Raw genomic sequence first — 18,068 nt, forward strand, 5'->3', positions numbered from 1 at the left:
TCTCCGATTCCCGAGCTGCAGACCTCCCATAACGCTGCTTTCTTACTATCGATATCGACAACATAATCCTTGAATACAAATTTTATCCATTTTCGGCCTAACGTGAGCACGCTGGCGGCTCACGTTAGGCCCCTCCGGCGTGCAGCGGCCCCTCCGGCGTGCAGCGGCTAAGCTCTTTATGTGTGGGGTGCTCGCTCCTCAGTAGCTGACCTGAGCAGCAGCACCTGGAGGCCGAGTAGGAAATGGGATCATCTGCGCTAACACATTCTGCTGAGCTTTCTCCAAGTCGTAAATTTCCTTCAAGTGGTAGCAGTAACACTGCAGGCTGAGCCGTCGATCCAGTGCTTCTGCCAGAACTCACGGGGTCGATGCCAAGTCTCAGCTTGCCTGCACTGGTTTCACTTGTCAAAGCACCAGCCCATAAAGAGCACTGAATGTCTTGATGGTGGATAGAAGTGCTCAGATCATCCAAAGACATTCACTCCTATGTAATGAGTAAGCGTGGTGTGTGACCATATGACGCCAGGGACAAGTTCACGTTCTGCAATACTCAGCACATACAGGTATGTGTCGGTCGTGCTGTATCCGTACATGATGTTTTTGTCAGTTATTGCTTTGTTGACTCTCGTTGCATCAGCGGAATATTAGATCTTCATTTTTAACCATGATTCCCATATAGTATCCATTATTGCTGAGTTTGACAAAAAAAAGGACAGCTAAATGCTCACTGTGATGAATTGCCTTACTCAAGTCTTTGGAATTTGTATTTCATGCGGTTTCTGAAACCAGTAGCTGTCTGGAAGGTACATTTTTTAGGAAAGGGTAAAGAAGCATTTAATCTTTTATGCAATTACACAAGTGTAAGAATTACAGAAAACTTTATGTAAACTTATATGTAGCCATATAGATTGGGTTGAGTTTATTATTTATTCATTTTTAGATTCAGAATGTTTTATTACCCATGTACCTTTATTTCTGACATAACTTTTATTAAAAGAACAACTAAAGGAGGCATTCTGGCCCAAAGTGGGGACACTTTATACCCTCGTACTATATTCTCTTACATCGTACACACTGGACCTTTAACCAGGAAGTTAAAATCTCTATTCAGAGGGAGACCTGGCAAAGACAGAACACCAATTCCAGTTTAAATAGAAATAGAAACTGAGCTTCAAAACAATGTTACAGTTTTCTTAGGGGACTAGATTATTGAAACGGATTATGCTCTGTAGATTATTTTAAATTTGTAGATCAGTCTAAGTTTTTTGGAGGTTTTTTCCAGCTTAGTGCAAACCCTTGGAACCTGGTAAGAAAACCACCTGGTGGACTAAGGCTGAAGGCCGCTACATCAGGAGATCAGGAGACATGTATGAGGGGAGTTTACATGATCTTGTAGTCTTAGTGGCAGCCAGGTTACCAAATCATGAGGCCCACAATGATGAGTCCAGGATCCAGAGTTGGTAATAAATCTAAAGCAATGTGATACGCACAATCTAAAAGGTGGAGTGTACAAGAGACAGCATGCATGCAGACAACATCACCATGTCCAAAACATTGAAAATGTAACCTGCACAAGTTTTTCCTGGATAACATGTTTAAACAAGCCTTATTTTGAAAATCTAAACCTATCCGTAATTGCAGCCTCTTCACTGTTGAAATGCAATCTGAAGGCTCAGAGGGGAACCAATGCCAATGAATCAGCCACATACAGGTGCAATTTAGCAGTATGCAAGTCCTTCCTGATGCTACTTTTAAGCTTAGAAAATAAAAAGGGAGCTAAAATCAAACCTTGTGGGACATCTTTGGAAATCTTTAAAAAGTCTGACTTAGATCATTTAAAAAAAGTACATTGTGTGTACTCTAATTTCTGAATGATTTCATAGTTGTGTCAACTATTTCAATATAATTTAATCTGTTAAACAATGGCTCCTGATCTACAGAGTCAAATTATTGTGAAGGTTTAACAAATAAAGTGATGTTTTCTGTCCAGAGCACTGATAATATAATTTATTAACACAGGAATTATGTCGACTTCATTACAGATTTGTTTTCCTTAATGTTTTTTTTCTTCTGTAGGCATTATATATATATATATATATATATATATATATATATATATATATATATATATATTAGATTAAAAAAAATTAAAAAAAAGATAAAATATAAACCAGTGAAAAAATTGATATATTACATTGCTTTTTTGTTACAAAAGATTTCTCACATCAATTAATGGATTTATAGCCAAAAACGTCACTGCAGATAAAGTATTCTAAAGAACACAAACATTATAAAAATTATGTTAACTATAGCTAAAATATAGCCGATGATGCATGGTGTTCAATTTAGTGGACACATAACTAATTGTAATTTCCTTACAACATAAAATGAATCATTGGAAATCTTAACGGTATTACTCCTTAGATGTTACTAAATTATATTTACCTTACAGGCTCTTTGTATATGGAAGGATTGGCAAGATATTCCTGAACTGCAACATCTCTGACATGCTTTTGGAAAAATGCACTTACATCACCTGGCCAGTGGGTGGCAGTGTGCTGCATGATGCACTCTAGTGGCTTATGTGGAACTGAAGCATCTAAACCCATGCATAAGCAAGGCACTGGGATTTAAATAGCTGTCCACTGTTGTGACCTCTATGTGTGAAAGAGTTAACAACATTATAGTTGTCATGTAATGTTTTGCACCATTTTCCAGTTTCCAGGATGAACAACATGTTTCCCCAAAAATGGTGTCAAATAATGAGCAACGAGCTTCACAGTATGTTTTCTTCCGTTTGGTGGGTTTGTCAGAGGTGTACCCAATCAACAGCAACATTAATATAAATCATATTCAGATAAATCTTTCCTTATTGTACTTCGTTTTTTTTTGTTTGTACTCCACACTTGCTTTGGCAACTCTGATATTCTTTTCCTTTGCCAATAAAGTCCTTCTGGATTAAACTGAATAAACCCTGCAGTGAAAGCAGGCAGTGTGCCTGCATAACACAACAGGGTTTTAAAAGCACCACTGTTTCTGTTGAAATTAATGTTTTTATTGGGCTTGAACGCAGGCTATGTCAACTCAAATGCAGGAGACAGGAACTCAAAAAGATTAGTATTTATTCTGAGGAAACAGCAACCGAGCATCACACGAACAAATCAAGGATCAGCCAAAGACTGAACTGAAAAATCTGGACTTAAACACAAACTAGACAAGAGGATGAAGAGCAGCTGGAGAAAAAAAAGGGCGAAGAAGCTCAGGTGAGGAGCAGGAAGGATTAACAAGGCTGACGCAAGACAGGTGTGACAGAAAACAGGCGGGAAACAGACAAAGGCAAGAAGTAACACAAGACATGACACATGAGGAAATAACCTACAAAATAAATCAGAAAACAGACTGATTGAGAGGAATACACGAATCAAGGAAAAAAACAAACAGAAAACCCTAAAACAAAGTCCAAAATCAACAGAATATTAAGAAAAACCCAGGATCATCACAATAGTTGCCGTAATGGTGCTGACTGTGTATCTCTGACTTGAATATGCTATAGTTATTTTTGGATAATTTACTCTTTTAAAGGAGACTTGGGTTCAGTAAAAAGGTAAAAAATGTTTGATTCTGGGTTCCATAATATCATTAGTGTAGCATTTTCCTGGTTTTAAAGGCTGAATTACAGTAAAGTGATGTCATTTTCTGAACTCACTGGACTGATCTATTATTCGCCTTTACTCAGTCAATATATCTGAAAATCTCACTGTGTTAATATTTTGTGGAAGCACCAACAGCTAACGCCACTCTATTGTGGATATATTGATATTGAGGTACTTGGTGAAAAAGTGACATCATGACCAAAAAATAAACTGTACAAAACACATTTTCGGGTGCCTGCTGTGAAGCAGAAGGTGCAATATATTATTCCTAATGTTTATTCCCTGCAGTATGTACGTATGAGTAATTGAGGCTAATGTAAATAAATGATATAGTAGATATGTACATGTACTTAATACTCAGTGGTGGCTGTAGCAGGCACCTGGTCAAAATTTCTTGGGAAATTTTCTAGATATATACTGTTGCTTTTATAAAAATGCCATGGTCCTTTAAATACATACATTTTAAAAGTTGTTTTCTTAATCAAGCCTGTGCTGTAGGACAGAAAACAACATGTACACTGTAAAAAATAAACTATTTGTTTTAACATAAAACAAAGTTACTGTCCAGTCTGCTTTAAATTTTTAGGTTGACTGAATTTGAGAAGAAAAGGTGAATCATTACAAAATTACCTCAACTTGGATTCTCAGATTCAGTCAACTTAAATTTTTAAGGCAGCCAGGAACTTTTCTTTTTAAGTTGAAGCATAGTTTATTTTTATTGAATGGCAGCAGCATGCTGAACAGGCACCCTTGGGTGACATCAAGTGGTGAAGAGGAACAGCAACACTCTGGTCAGCTGCCGTCGAGCTCCTGCAGCTCAGACGGTGGCTGCATCCACGACTGCACACACGAAAGTGATTGAGACAAAAGAGATTTTATTATAATAGAGAATATAAAATAAATATACATGACTTTTTCTCATTTAACAGTCATTTGTACAGTGAGATTTGGACAAGTTTGCTAAAAGCAGCTAAATAAATGTCTTTTTTTTTTTTTTTTGGATTTTCCCGCGTTGAGCTATTGCTGCCTTATCTATAAATGCTATGAAAAGACAATACATTTAGGCCATGTGTATATTTCAAACCTGTGTGCACACACAGACACACATATTAATACAGAGAGCATGTAAGAGAGCGGATGGACGCCCCAACCTGCAAAGCATTCTGCTGATGCAGCTCACTGATTTTTTTTTTTTAAAAATCAATCAATCAAATAAATTTTGATTTGTTTTTTCTTTTGTTTTTCTGCACTGCAAAAATAAACTTTTAAAATTAAAAAAAAAGTTGGTGAGCAGGCTGCCTTAAAATTTTTTTAGTTGTCTGAGTTTGAGAAAACAAGTTTAATCATTAAAAAATTACCTCAACTTGTATTCTCAAATTCAGTCAACTTAAAATTTTAAGGCAGCCTGCTCACCAACTTTTTTTTAAAAAAAATGTTAAAACAAAATAGTATATTTTTACAGTGTGTCAGACCACATCATTAATTTCTCTTCTTTATTAAAAGATGCTCTGTTGGGAGAGAGGATTATTCACTCAAGCTTTACAATGCTTGAACGCTACAACAGACAGTGAAGGCATCGCAGAAAGTTTGATTTGCAGCTGGAGCGTCCGTCTCTCCGTCTGTCTGTACAAACCGTTCAGCGAGGGTGACAATAAGTGCTTATGTTCTCCATTGGAAAAAAGACAGGCACATGCAATACTATCAAAAAGGAGGAAATGTGAGAGGAGAGGCGGCCTAGAGCTGCACTAGATTTCATTTAGGCGTGTACTAATGTGTGTCTGTCCATATCTACACACACAGAGGAGCATCGTCTGCGCTATAACTTTCATAGCGCTGCCAGGACTTTAGTGTCTAAAGCAAGACATAAAAAAAACATTAAATACTTTTATTTACCACTAAATATTTGAGCAACGACAGTGCATTAAAAGACAATTATTGTATCAATATCTCAATGAGAAATTCTTAAAATGTGTTTTTTATGTACAGCATTTCAAAACATACTTATAATGTGTGAGGACGTCTATGAGAAGAGAAAACAATCCTCCGTCAGGATTGTTCGCAGTCTTTAGAGGTGAAATAAAACATTTAGCTGCTAGCTTCCACATTGTGTAAATTTAAAAATATGCTACATAGTAATGAGGAAAAAAAGGAAAGAAAAGGGAAAAAAAGGGGAAAAAAAGACATAGGTAATTGACCCAAAGCTGTGACAGAGGAGGCATGAAAATACACAAAATAAAAAATAAAAAAATCCTGAAAAAAATTCCCATGACATCTTCAGAAGATGAAAAAAGGCACCATCCACACAAATCAAAACGTGGATCATAATCATTCCCGTAAACAAAAACAGCTACACTGTGGAATATCCGCATGACACGAAGAAGCCGGCGAGTGATCCGAGTTGACGGCGTCACCTTCATTCGACTGTACATTGAGGTGGCGTTGACACATTCAGTTACTAGACATGATTTCGTGTGAGCGTATAGAGAGGAAGCGACTCTAAAAGAACAAGAAATATGGTCTAGCGATGCCTGACTGACAGAGGTCCCTTTCTATAGCTACTATAGTTAAGGCAGAGGAAAGTTTAAAAAAAAGTGTATTATTCATAGATGTATGGAAATAATAAATATGATTGTATACTATCCATATATATGCATTTCTTTACAATAGTTCATTTAGAGTACAATTTCAAATGCTGTGAAAAAAGGACACAAGTGAGCGGTGATTACTCAATATTACATTAGGAATGAATACACATCAGTCCTCGACATAAAATAAAACCTGTCATCTGCAAAACCTAAGCAACCTAAGTGAAAGCTTTCATCTGGGATTTTTTTTTCCTTTTTTTTTTTGCATAGGAGTTGTTCGACAGTAATTTGGAGCCTTGCGCTCAATAATACTTGTGACACCTCGCTTGTGTGAAGAGAGAAATAGATTTACATCAAAGTGTCTTAACGTATCCTCGCTGCTACTTCAAATACACTAAAGGGAGGAGAAAACCTTTGAATAGCTGCTGGTTTTGATCCCCGTCATGTATAAGTGAACAGACTGAGCCCCCCCTGGATCTGCCCTGCCTGCCTGCCAGAGTGGACAAGATGAACCAAACAACGAAAGCAACACATCGTGAAGAGCTTACTGCCAAAAAGGGAGGGAATTCATTACCTGAAGTTTGTCTTTAAAGCTGCACTTACTGATACTTTTTTATAAACCCTCTGAAACGTGGATCATCACTTTTCCTGTGCTGCTTTTGGATGACTTTCATAAATATTTTAACCTTTGAAACCTTAAGCAAATTAATTTCTTTCAACAACACGGGGCAGAAGGCAGCTAGAAACCTTCCAAGACATGACTCCCAAATTGCAAGAAATTGGTAACAAGAAAATGCCATGAAAATTAATTAATTTTTAATTATTTAAAAAAATAAAAAAAGACGAAAAAATGTAAAAGAAAATATTTTTTATTCTATTCTATTATTATAAAAATGTATGTTATTAAAAAAAATGTGTATGTATTATTATTATTATTTTTTGGATAATTTTTTGGTTATTTTTTTTACTTTTTCCCTTTTTTTGTAGTTACTTATTTTCAGGTAATTTACTCGTAACTTTTTTTTACAAATTTCTTGTTACTTTTTGGGCCATGTCTTGTTAAGTTGCTCATTGTCTTTCTTCACGTGTTTTTGAAAGACGTCACATCAATTTGATCAAGCTTTAAAGGGTTGAAAAAGGATTAAATGACGATGTGCGTTGTTAAAGGGGTTGTTTGCAGTGACGACATCACAGAGAATTATCACCCGACTGTGCAGTTCTGCTGAGATCTACTGAGTGTTTTAGCCTCTTTAAGCTCACTGTTTTGGTTTCCAAGTCCCAAAACTCTGCTTTTATCAGCCTCACTTACAACCACATTCCGCTACTTTCATTTACAAAAACTAGCTGTTTAAGATATAAAAAGTAGGCAACTAGCTAGTGTAGGTAATAAAATACCTAACAGCTACTTTGTTATATACAGGACTTGGAGACCAAAGCAGAGCTAAAAGGAGAGCGATATTTGACAGAAACATGACTCCAAATTATTTTTCATGTTGTCTACTAGTAAAAACAAGTCATTGTTTGCCAATAAACTAGCAATATACACTTATAGAAAGCTGAAGCAATGTAGGTAGGTGAGAAACCATTCAAAATCAAACTGAATTTTGGAATAATGCAAATTACTCAAAATGCAAAAGTCCTGTCTTGTAATATTTGTGGTTCATCAGCTCATTCTCATTTCCAGGGCGTCAAATATTGGCAGTGGCACCTGATTCTGATACACACGGCACCATTTAGCGTCTATGTGAGATGAAAAATTGTGCAGATCTATTACCGGTGACAAAAACGTTCAGGGAGCCTGTCAGGTCCTGAATGAACCAAAGTAACAGCTCTCTGTTGCACTAAAAATATGTCGGAGATGTGCAAAGCTTTGCAAAAATAGAGCCACTGGAACGTTTTTTTAAACAAGCAATATGTCGCTTAGCCTATTCGGCAACATAGGAAGCAGATTAGGACATCCTCATTGTGAAAAAAAATAAAACAATCTGATGTTAGCAGGTACACATCGCATCCAGCGAGGATCTTAGTAGACTGGGAGAGAGGGGTGGTGACTTAAGACAGGACTTTCACCCAGGAGACTGCTGTTTGTGTCCTGTGTGAAACGTCTAATTTTTTTTTGTTTGTTTACATAGTTGACGTCACGTGACATAATTGTTGTACCACATGGGTCACATGACATGGCCGTTAACTTACTTTAATTATTTAAAAAATTTAGTTATTTTAACCAACTGTGATTTTTTTTTTTTTTAACTTGAAGTGTTTTTGGTGATGAAACCTGTTTCCTGTGAACACAGAAATCTTTTTGGCAAAGACACTATGCATGTAACAAGAGGAAATTGGCATGCTGACCCTGAGCAAAAAACCAAAACTGACTGTACGCGGATACCTCAAGACTCTTAGATTAAAGTTGAGCATGAGAACATGTGTGGTTTACTCAGATTTGTCCGTGTTACTTTAAGTTTAAAGATCTGTAACTTATGCCAATGCTGCACCGCTAATACATTTTTGGCAGATTTTCGTATGCTAAGAAATACATTTTTGTTAAACTCTAAGTTCTCAAACATTTAAACTTATCACAGCAAGTCCTAAAGTGGAGCTTGTTTGTCGAAGAATTTGAGTAGTAAACAGCAGAAATATGCTTCAGGCCCTCAGACACGCCAATGGAGGAAATGCTTTATGAGAATTGTGATGTCAGGACTTCAGCTCTCTATAAAGAGTTTATGTGGTAACAGTGCTTTTGCTTTTCCCCCCCAAAAATCAATAAATGCAGCTTTAAGTATGTGTAAAATACACAAGATCCAGTCTTTCAAAGTTTTTGTCACCAAACAACTCCAGATCAAAGTGTCAGGGTATGAAACTTTGCATGTTACGCTGAAAATTGCTTGAACTCTTGCAACTACTACACAAATCTAACTGACTGCAGTTTTACATCCAGTTCTTCTGTTCAGCCACCAGATGTCAGTGTTTCCTTATCCCACTGCAGGCCACATATCTGCCAAACACAACCCCCTCTTATCATGCTGTCCACGTCTGTACTGGAGCAAACGCAGTTACAGTTACAGTGGAGTCACTGGGTGCGTTCTTTAATACAACCTGCACGATGGCTGGTCATGTGACCGAGCAGGACCAGTAAGGGTGGAGCAAGTTGTGAGGAAACAAGAAGGAGAAAAGAGGCAGAAAACAAGCCTCGTTGTTGAGAGTATCTTCTGTGTTGCTGAGAGTATCTTCTGTGTTACTTTCAGTATACACATAACTCACTTAAGTAAGACTAATATAATACCAAAATACTCTTTACAAGTAAAAGTCATGCCTTAAATCCTACCTAAGTATTTTCAGCAAGATTTACTTACAAAATAGGCAATAGAGAATGAAAATCAATGTGTAAACAGCATTTTGCTGTAGGAAGTGCAGATAATTTTAACAATACTTGACAGTATACTTTATATACTGTCAACACTAATCTCAAACAGTACAAAAGCCCAAAGCTAAAAAAAAAACTGTTTTGCATCGAAAAAACATCATGATAGTCTTAATGCACAGCAAAATACATGGGTTAGGACCGAAGTATAGTCTCGATAATTTGCTGAGCAGATTTTTGCATTGAAAATGCAACAGAATGTAATGCTATTTTGCAAGAAAAATACCCAATGTGATTTTGTTAAATTAAAAACTTAATCTCTGAGATAAATGTGGTGGAGCAGAAGCAACATACTCAAGTAAAGCCATTTAGCTTAGCTTAGCAAAAAGACTGGAAACAGCTTCCAATCTTTATGCTAAACTAAACTAACTGGCCATAGCTCTATATTTAGCATACAGACGTGACACTGGCGTCAATATGACCATTTAACTCCTGGCAAAAAAAATAAAATAAGCATATTTCCCTAAATGTCAAGATATTCTTTTAAAGGGACTCTTCACCCAAAATATAAAATACATATTTTTCCTTATGTGCAGTTTCATGTAAGAACTATTTTCTTTCGGTTAAAGTCTACCCACCGACTGTATCACTGTGCAGGAGGAAGCATGCAACCGGCTGTAATGTTAGCTATCTCGGTGATGCTCACAACGAAAATATCTGGATTGATAAATAGCATTACATGCAAGAGGAAAAATATGTATTTTTGATTTTGAGGTGGCCTGTCCCTTTAGGTGCAGTACTTGAGTAAGTGTACTTTGTTACATTCCACCACATACAGACCTGTTAATGCAAAAATCAAACAGACTTATAGGGGTTGATTGTACCGTTGTCTGTATATGAGAGAATACTTTTGTCGGGGCACTGAAGACTCATGATGCACAATTACACCAATACGTGATTACAGTTGCTCCGGCCTGCATGGTATGCATTAGAGAACGCACCTTTTGTCTTTGAATGTCCCCTAGTTTCTACTCAGCCTTGATGAGCGTTCACCAAAACTCACTCCCCATTTGTTCCAGCTCTTTGCAGATCAGTTCAGCGGTCAGTGCAGTTCTAGTAAGTAAAAGGATAAACACCATGCATAAAAAAACTGTGGACACGCACACACGCGCGCGCGCGCGCGCGCACACACACACACACACACACACACACACACACACACACACACACACACACACACACACACAGGGCAACAATGATAACATTAAAAAAAACAAAGTGACATCAGGCAGTAACAGTCTCAAGAAGCATATGAAGGGGGGGCCGTACTGTTAGCTGCCCTGTACGTTTATGCGCACGCTCGTGTTCAGAAAAAGTCTTGAGGGTCCTCGATAAGGTGTGTGTCGGAGCAAAGTGTCCACCGGCAGCTCCTGAGCAAGAAAACAGTCCGGAGCTGCTGGCACAAACGAGAGGCGTCCAGCCTCCTGCGAAGGCTGTCGTCCGTCAAATGTTTCTTATCTAGGTAGTGGAGTGAATCCGAATATACACAACTTAATGCTGTTAAAAAGACTTTTCTCACTTTCCAAATCCAAATCTAGATAAAGAGAGGTCTAAATATAGAAACCGTGTAATAAGAAGTTAAATTGCGCATTTTAATATTTCCCTGCAATGTCATCAGCTAAAGTGCCGATTCTCTCCTTGTAGAAACATGTGACTGTTTTTCTTAAAAGGACAGGGTTAGCTCGTTTCGTTTTGATTATCCAAGGTAATATTACTCTACAGATGACAGTAAAGGGCTTGTCCTGCTGCTTTTCATCCGCTCACTTCCGTATGTAACAATATATACAATGACATCAACTATCAAGGTAAACTTGAAAACTCTAGCAAATAAGTGAGAAAAACAAATCAAATAGAAAAAGGTGCTATATAATGTACACATATGAACACAGCTGCGATTCTTCCCGGCGAGGACCGTCGTGTTTGTAAGTGCCATAAGTCTGTGTGTGTGTGACGCCTTCACATCTATCTTACATTACTCTCAGTTCAGCAGCCCGACGAGGCAGAACTTTTTGGTTCCTATGTTCCTTTGCCTTCATGTTACAGTGAAGGCTGTTAGGGAGAAGGTCAAAGGTGAGGGAGGGGTTAAAAAGGAGGGTGGTGGAGGTGGAATGATGTAATGCACGGAGGGAGGTCCGACCAGGATTTGGGAGTGTTGCACTGGCAGGAGCCGGGGGGGGGGGGCACGATGGTGGAGATGGAGGAGCGGACTGCTCTGCTGGTTCAGGAGTGAGTGGGAGCCTCAGTAACGGTGGGCCTGGTGGGAGTACTGGGAGCTCTGCTGGGATGACGACGAGTATCCCATGGTGCTCTGGGGCTGAGTGGAACCTTGGACGTTGCTTTGGTAACCAAGGCGGGAGCCGGAGTGCTGCCGGAGACAAAAAAGGGAAGAGTGGAGAGAAAACAAAGAAGTTAGCAGCTCAATGATGACGAGGAATTAAACACAGTAAAAGAAAATAAAAATAAAAGGAAGTACTGCAAAAGTCACAAAATATAAATATAGAATAGAAAAAAATGCAAAAGAAAAATACTGTAAAAATCGTTATAAATCCATCATTAAATAACTCAATGTATATCCAAATGTAGGACCCAGTGTTTTCTGAGCTTGACCCGTACTAGAAAATAAAATAATAAATCAATGTCTTTAGCCTCTAACTTGAGAGAAGCACGACACTATTGTGTATTTCTCGAAAACTCATTAAAGGGATAAAGCATTTTCACCAGCAAAAAGAAAGACGATAAAAAGCACTTTAGTGTAAAGCCGGACGTCCTCATTGTCGCTGTAATCAGCTGAGTCACAGGAAGCTGTCAGTGAGGACCTCAGCTGAACTCATTACATGACTACAGTGCAGGTCACATGTGCAACACTGCATCTATTTAAGAGAATGATTGGAGAGTGATGCATGGTGGGATGGCCTGTGACACAGGGATCAATGAGGGGGAGAAGTAGGGCGCTGTCACACAGCTAGCCAAACTCCTGGTATGTCAGCCCGTTCCTCTGGTTTATTTATACATGTGCTGAGGCCGGACAGCCAGCAGCTGTCTCAGCTGCTGCTATATATATCTATCTGTGATATACTTACACATTTGCAGATAGTGACGCCCACATGTGGCCTCACCAACACGCCACAGTCATCCAGGGGCAGGAGAGGTCACTGCAGTCACCTCTAACACTGTGCAGAACACTCATCGACGCATGCTCACGCATCCCTGCCTTTATTTCATCACACTGTCCCCACCACTCAAAGATCTCCCTCTCTTTGATAAGAGCCAGCGACACAACAGACGCCAGCGTCGGAAACAGAGGCTAGCAGGCACCTCTGTGATTTCATATCAGCTCTGTCAGCAGGACAGCGTGGAACATGCAGAGTCCTTATCTGTTAGCCGACAGGCTGTTGTTGTGTGCATGCCTTTCTTACAGCTGCCAAACACGCAGCAGTGCACACAAACATGGTTTACACTGCTGCCGTTCCCTAACAATGCAATGCATCCAAGAAATGTTCACCATCGGGGCACTGGCAGGCTATAACACAGCCACTGGAGAGTTAAGTCTTAAGGTGCAATTTATAATTTCCAGCCCCCCAGTCAAACAGAACAGGGGGCAGTGTTTCACCAAATCTCAATGTTACACCTGAGATTCCTGTGGAATTCCAGCAGGTGGGAATATTTCATTTCAGTTTTTGTCAAAACAAAAAGCCTTTCCTGTTTTGTCCTTATAGAGACAGAGACGCCATGAGTCTGTGCTCCAATTAGTTTGCCTGTTTTTTGTTTTTTTTCCTCTCGGCTCAACTTCTTCATCTTCTCACAGTAGAGGCTGCGGTGACTCAACATCGCCTCTCAGGCCAGGACCTGTTATTACAGCAGTGGATATCTCTGCTATACGATACATAAGCATCTCGGACATGACGTCAAAAGTGTGACTTCTTCACACTCTGTTGATAGGATTAGTTCATTTTTTGACCGTTTTTAACTCAAATATTGTCCAAAACTTACATATTGCACCTTTAACCCTTTAAAAAACAGAGCAAATTGGCCTGATTGATGAATTATTTTCTGATGAATCCTGTATGTGTTTGTATCATAGACTAAAGATATAAAGATAAATCACGTATCAGCTCCCAAAAATGAAGCCAAAACATCTCAATCTCCCCCCTGGTGTCTGTCTGCAGTATAAATCATAAACCCTCAGAGTGAGCCAAATTAAAAACTTCAAAGTTCGCATCAAAATTTTTTTCACAAAAGATGACTTCTGTCATTCTGTCAGGTAGCTCTCATCACACAATCTGCATTTTTCTGATACCTTTGGTCTTAGTGAGTTATTTGATGCTATATAAAGGGGATTTGATGTCATGACTGACAGCTGTGTGTGTAAATCAGTGTGCTTGGGATCAATGGGGCTGCAAAGGATTGGTCGGAAGTGTTGGTGGGCGGGAACTCAATACTGCAGAGATCGCTGCAGCACAGATTCTGGTTTCAAATGACTTCAACTGCCAAATCTGGGTTTGTTTGTTTTTTTCATTTTGTACCCTGGAAGGAAGTGGAGCTGTCCTGTCTGTCTTTAGTCCCTGGTTTGTGTAAACTTGTTTATGTGTAGTCTATAATATGTCCGAAAATGCCTTGCACGATTTTAAAACGCTTGTTTTGTCTGACATTAAATCTACTATCAGATGTAACAGAGAAAAGTAGTTAAACATCACATATGAGAAGCTGGAACCAGTGACTGCTCTTTTGCTGATAAATGACTTAAATCATTAACATTTCAAACTGTTCTTTTTCTTAATGAATAAACTAAAGGCCCTTTCAGACACGTCACAATTACTGGTTCGGCGCGCACAGGCAAAAGTCATTTGAACCACTGGGTTTGACAGCACAGAAGTGCTGTTGTCATGTTATTTCCAGTCTCTGGACCCATCAGTTATTGGTCTGAGGACGATAAGTCTCTGGATGCAATGGCCACATTTCAAGAGTCCAGTGTGTCTAACAGATATCCGAGCCAAGACTGCTTCTATGGGTCCGTCAATTCAGCTTATCTCTATAAACATCCATCCGTTGTCTGGAACCGCCTATCCTCGACTGGAGCTGGACTGGAGCCTATCCCAGCTGGCAATGGGTGAGAGGCGGGGTACACCCTGGACAGGTTGCAAGACCAACAAAGGGCTGACACACAGACAGACAACCATTCAGATTTGAATTCACAGCTACGTGCAATTCAGAGTCACCAGTTAACCTGCATGTCTCTGCACTGTGGGAGGAAGCCGGCGAAAAGCTACGCGGATACAAGGAGATCATGCAAACTCCACACAGAACCCGAAAACCTCCTGCTGTGAGGTGACAGTGCCAGCTACGGCACCACAATGCCATGCATCTCTACAGATATCTACATATGAATAAACATACTTTTTAAAAAAAAATCTAATGCAAAACTAAATTGTCAAACTTAAATCCCACATCCAATTCCCAAATTTTATCCTACAGATTCTGCATTAACCCCTTGAAACCTGATGAGACACTGCTTCCTTTGTGCTGCTTTCAGACGACTTTCACAAGTATCTATACCTGTGTACCCTGAGAAAACTGGTGTGAATTCCTTCAATAACATCTGTGGCCCAGAGGAAGAGGGTCTCTCAGGCTTTGACACACGCACACACACACACACACACACACACACACACACACACACACACACACACACACACACACACACACACACACACAATGCTTCTTAGCAGATAACTTCACTGCAGGTTTGGCTCTTTTTATGGGATTTGTTGACTGTAAGAACAGTATAGGAGTATCAATCTCACTGACCTGGTACTCTGACTGCAGCACCCCAGTGCCTGAGGAGGCCCCAGAGGGCCCAATCCGAGGTTTCTTGTTAGGGGGCCCCTGGTCCTGGCCGTGTTGTAGCCCCCCGCCGGCGGTGGCCCCCGTGGCTCCGGCAGTGCCGTTGGTTTGGGCCGAGCTCTGCTGGGAGGGGGCCTGCTGCGCTGCCGTCTGCTGCTGGTTCTGGGCCTGAGTCTGGCCTGTCGTCTGCTGGTGCTGCTGGGTCTGGTTCTGCACACACACAGGACACCCAGAAAAGCTTAGCAAACGTCATAAAGAGTCTGGCTGTAGGGAGCGGAGGACTTGTGTGTGCTTTTCCATCTGCTTTACCACTGACAGATATGCAGTCGAACTACTGTGATATCGTTATTTTAACCCTTTGAAACCTTGAGCTATATCACTGTTCCTGTTCTACTTTCACATGCCTTTCACAATATTTGAACTTTTTAAACCTTGGAAACTGAGAAAAATGGTTTGATTTCTTTCAAAAACATGGGGGAAACAGGCAATGACCAACTTGGTGAGATATTTCCCACAAATTGCAAGAATTTAACAAAAAAATAAATAAATAGGGGGGATTAATTACTAATAAATTATCAAAACTAGGGAAAAATGTCCAGAAAATGTATTTAAAGTCATTTATATATTAAAAATAATGTTACAGAAAACAGTAATTTTTTTTCTTAATCTTCCACACTTTTTAGGGTAATTTTCATGTTTTTTCTTTTACTATTCTTTTTTTGGTTTTGTTTCTTTGCTTATTGTCTTATTGTGCTTTTTTCTTTTTCTTTTTGTTTTTTTTATTTGGACTGGGGCTATAACTAATTTTCAGGCAATTTTCTTACAATTTTTTACTAATTTCTTACTAATTTTGGGGTCATTTCCTCTTTGGTTGCTCATTACCTTTTTCCCGTTTTTGAAAAAAAATCCAGCCAATTTTCTCAGGTTTAAAAGGGAACATCCATATGATGAGAAACCTCTGAACACGAGGAATAACTTCACCACTGACGAGACAAAGAAAGACGCATTTTGTATCTCAGTTCAAAGCTACCTGTTTGTGTATTTAGATTAAAACGACGGCTCATGTCATGTGTTCACGTGTACGTTATGTGATATTAATATATCATCTATTACACAAATGTTTCCACAATCTCTAAAGAGGCCAGCTGGGGGGGGGGGGTGTCACACTGCAGAATCTGTGGCCCAGAGCTGTTTTTCAGGAATCTGTGCAGCTTTTCATGTGACTCAACCATAAGAGGACGGCACACTCTGACTCAAACTACTTAATTTGCCTTACATAGTAAAGTCTCTCTACTACTGCTGTTTTACTGATAACAAATGTAGTGCTATAAAAAGTACAATATTTCTCAAATGTAGGGGAGTAGAAGTATGATGTAACACACAATGGAAATATTCATTTAAGTACAAGTGCCTTAAAAGTTAAATACAGTGCTTGAGTAAATGTACTTTGTTAGTGTCCACCACTGGGGCCCCGTCAGGCGGCCCTTTGTTTCTACATGTACAGTGTGCCTTGGGAAAAGTCACACAGTGATTTATTACACTGTTTAAAAAAAAAAAACCCAAAGTAGAATGAAAGGAGAAAATCATATTAATGCGTAATTTTTGTTTATAGCCTGATTTTGGAAAACGCATTGAGAGTGACACAAGTGTGTGTAACATTAAAGAGGGCCCTAAGGGTTAAATATTGATGACTTTGTCTGCTATGAGGGGCCACATTGAGTTGAGCACATTAAGACATCCTTTAGCCTTTATTTCTGTGTAATGACATACTTGTCAGAATTACCTTTTCTGTTTTCTCCTCTGGCTCGTCTTCGTTTAGAAACTCTCGTTTTGGGTAGGGGATCTGACACCCGGCGAACACACTAGAGGCAATCACAGAGAGTCGTTTCAACGTTTCTGCATTAACATCATGTCACACTCTGACTCCAGCGTAAAAACCCAAACACCGGATAAAAACAGGAAGGTAAAAAGCAGATCAAAGCAGAAAATCTCTCGGGACCTGATTTTTTTTTGCTGAATGAGGACAAAGGAAAGCCTTTTGTAAAAGTTTATAAAGCTCACTCAGTGGTTGGTAAAGGCTCCTCCAGGAAGTACGGGTCCTGCAGCGCCTGCTCTGATGTGATTCTTTTGGTGGGGTCCATGGTGAGGAGTTTCTGCAGCTGAATGCACACAACAATAACACAGTGTTATTCATGTTTCTATATATTTAAACATAAGTATTTTGTCATGTTCTAGCCTGTATGTTGTCAGTGGTGTCTGAAAACTATGTCGAATAAGATGCCTTTCACTTTATACTGCAAACTAAATCTACCTATGGATATAGACATAGTAACCTGAATCTGCGTTCAGCGTCTGCACTACTCCTAAATATACTGTGTAGTCAAACTGTAAAATCTGACAAGTTCATCTTACTTAAAATAATCTTGTGAAACCGGTTGCCTTGAAAAAACAATCTAAATGTAACTATTAATCTTAATTTATGTTTATTTTATATCAAACTTTTAAGCTTACTTAAAATTAAGATGTATTTACTTAATTCTGTGAAGTTGTTGCAACTTAAAAATGACAAGT

At 39.1% G+C, this 18,068-nt stretch overlaps 1 protein-coding gene across 1 annotated transcript in view; it reads right to left on the minus strand.

The window, feature by feature from the left end:
* Positions 1-4,508: 4,508 nt before the first annotated feature.
* cdk19 (cyclin dependent kinase 19) overlaps positions 4,509-18,068 on the minus strand; it is a 62,872-nt gene continuing 49,312 nt past the window's right edge. Inside the window, exons 10-13 of the mRNA XM_042503503.2 lie at positions 17,559-17,656; positions 17,281-17,359; positions 15,462-15,707; positions 4,509-12,021 (exon numbers count right to left, since the gene is read on the minus strand). Coding sequence (XP_042359437.1) covers positions 11,896-12,021; positions 15,462-15,707; positions 17,281-17,359; positions 17,559-17,656 — 549 coding nt within the window. The 3' untranslated portion in view covers positions 4,509-11,895. The remainder of the gene's footprint in view (positions 12,022-15,461; positions 15,708-17,280; positions 17,360-17,558; positions 17,657-18,068) is intronic.

Source organism: Plectropomus leopardus, chromosome 16 (assembly GCF_026936395.1).
Source record: "Plectropomus leopardus strain MGB_pleo_1.0 chromosome 16, ASM2693639v1, whole genome shotgun sequence".
NCBI classification, from domain to species: Eukaryota; Metazoa; Chordata; class Actinopteri; order Perciformes; family Serranidae; genus Plectropomus; species Plectropomus leopardus.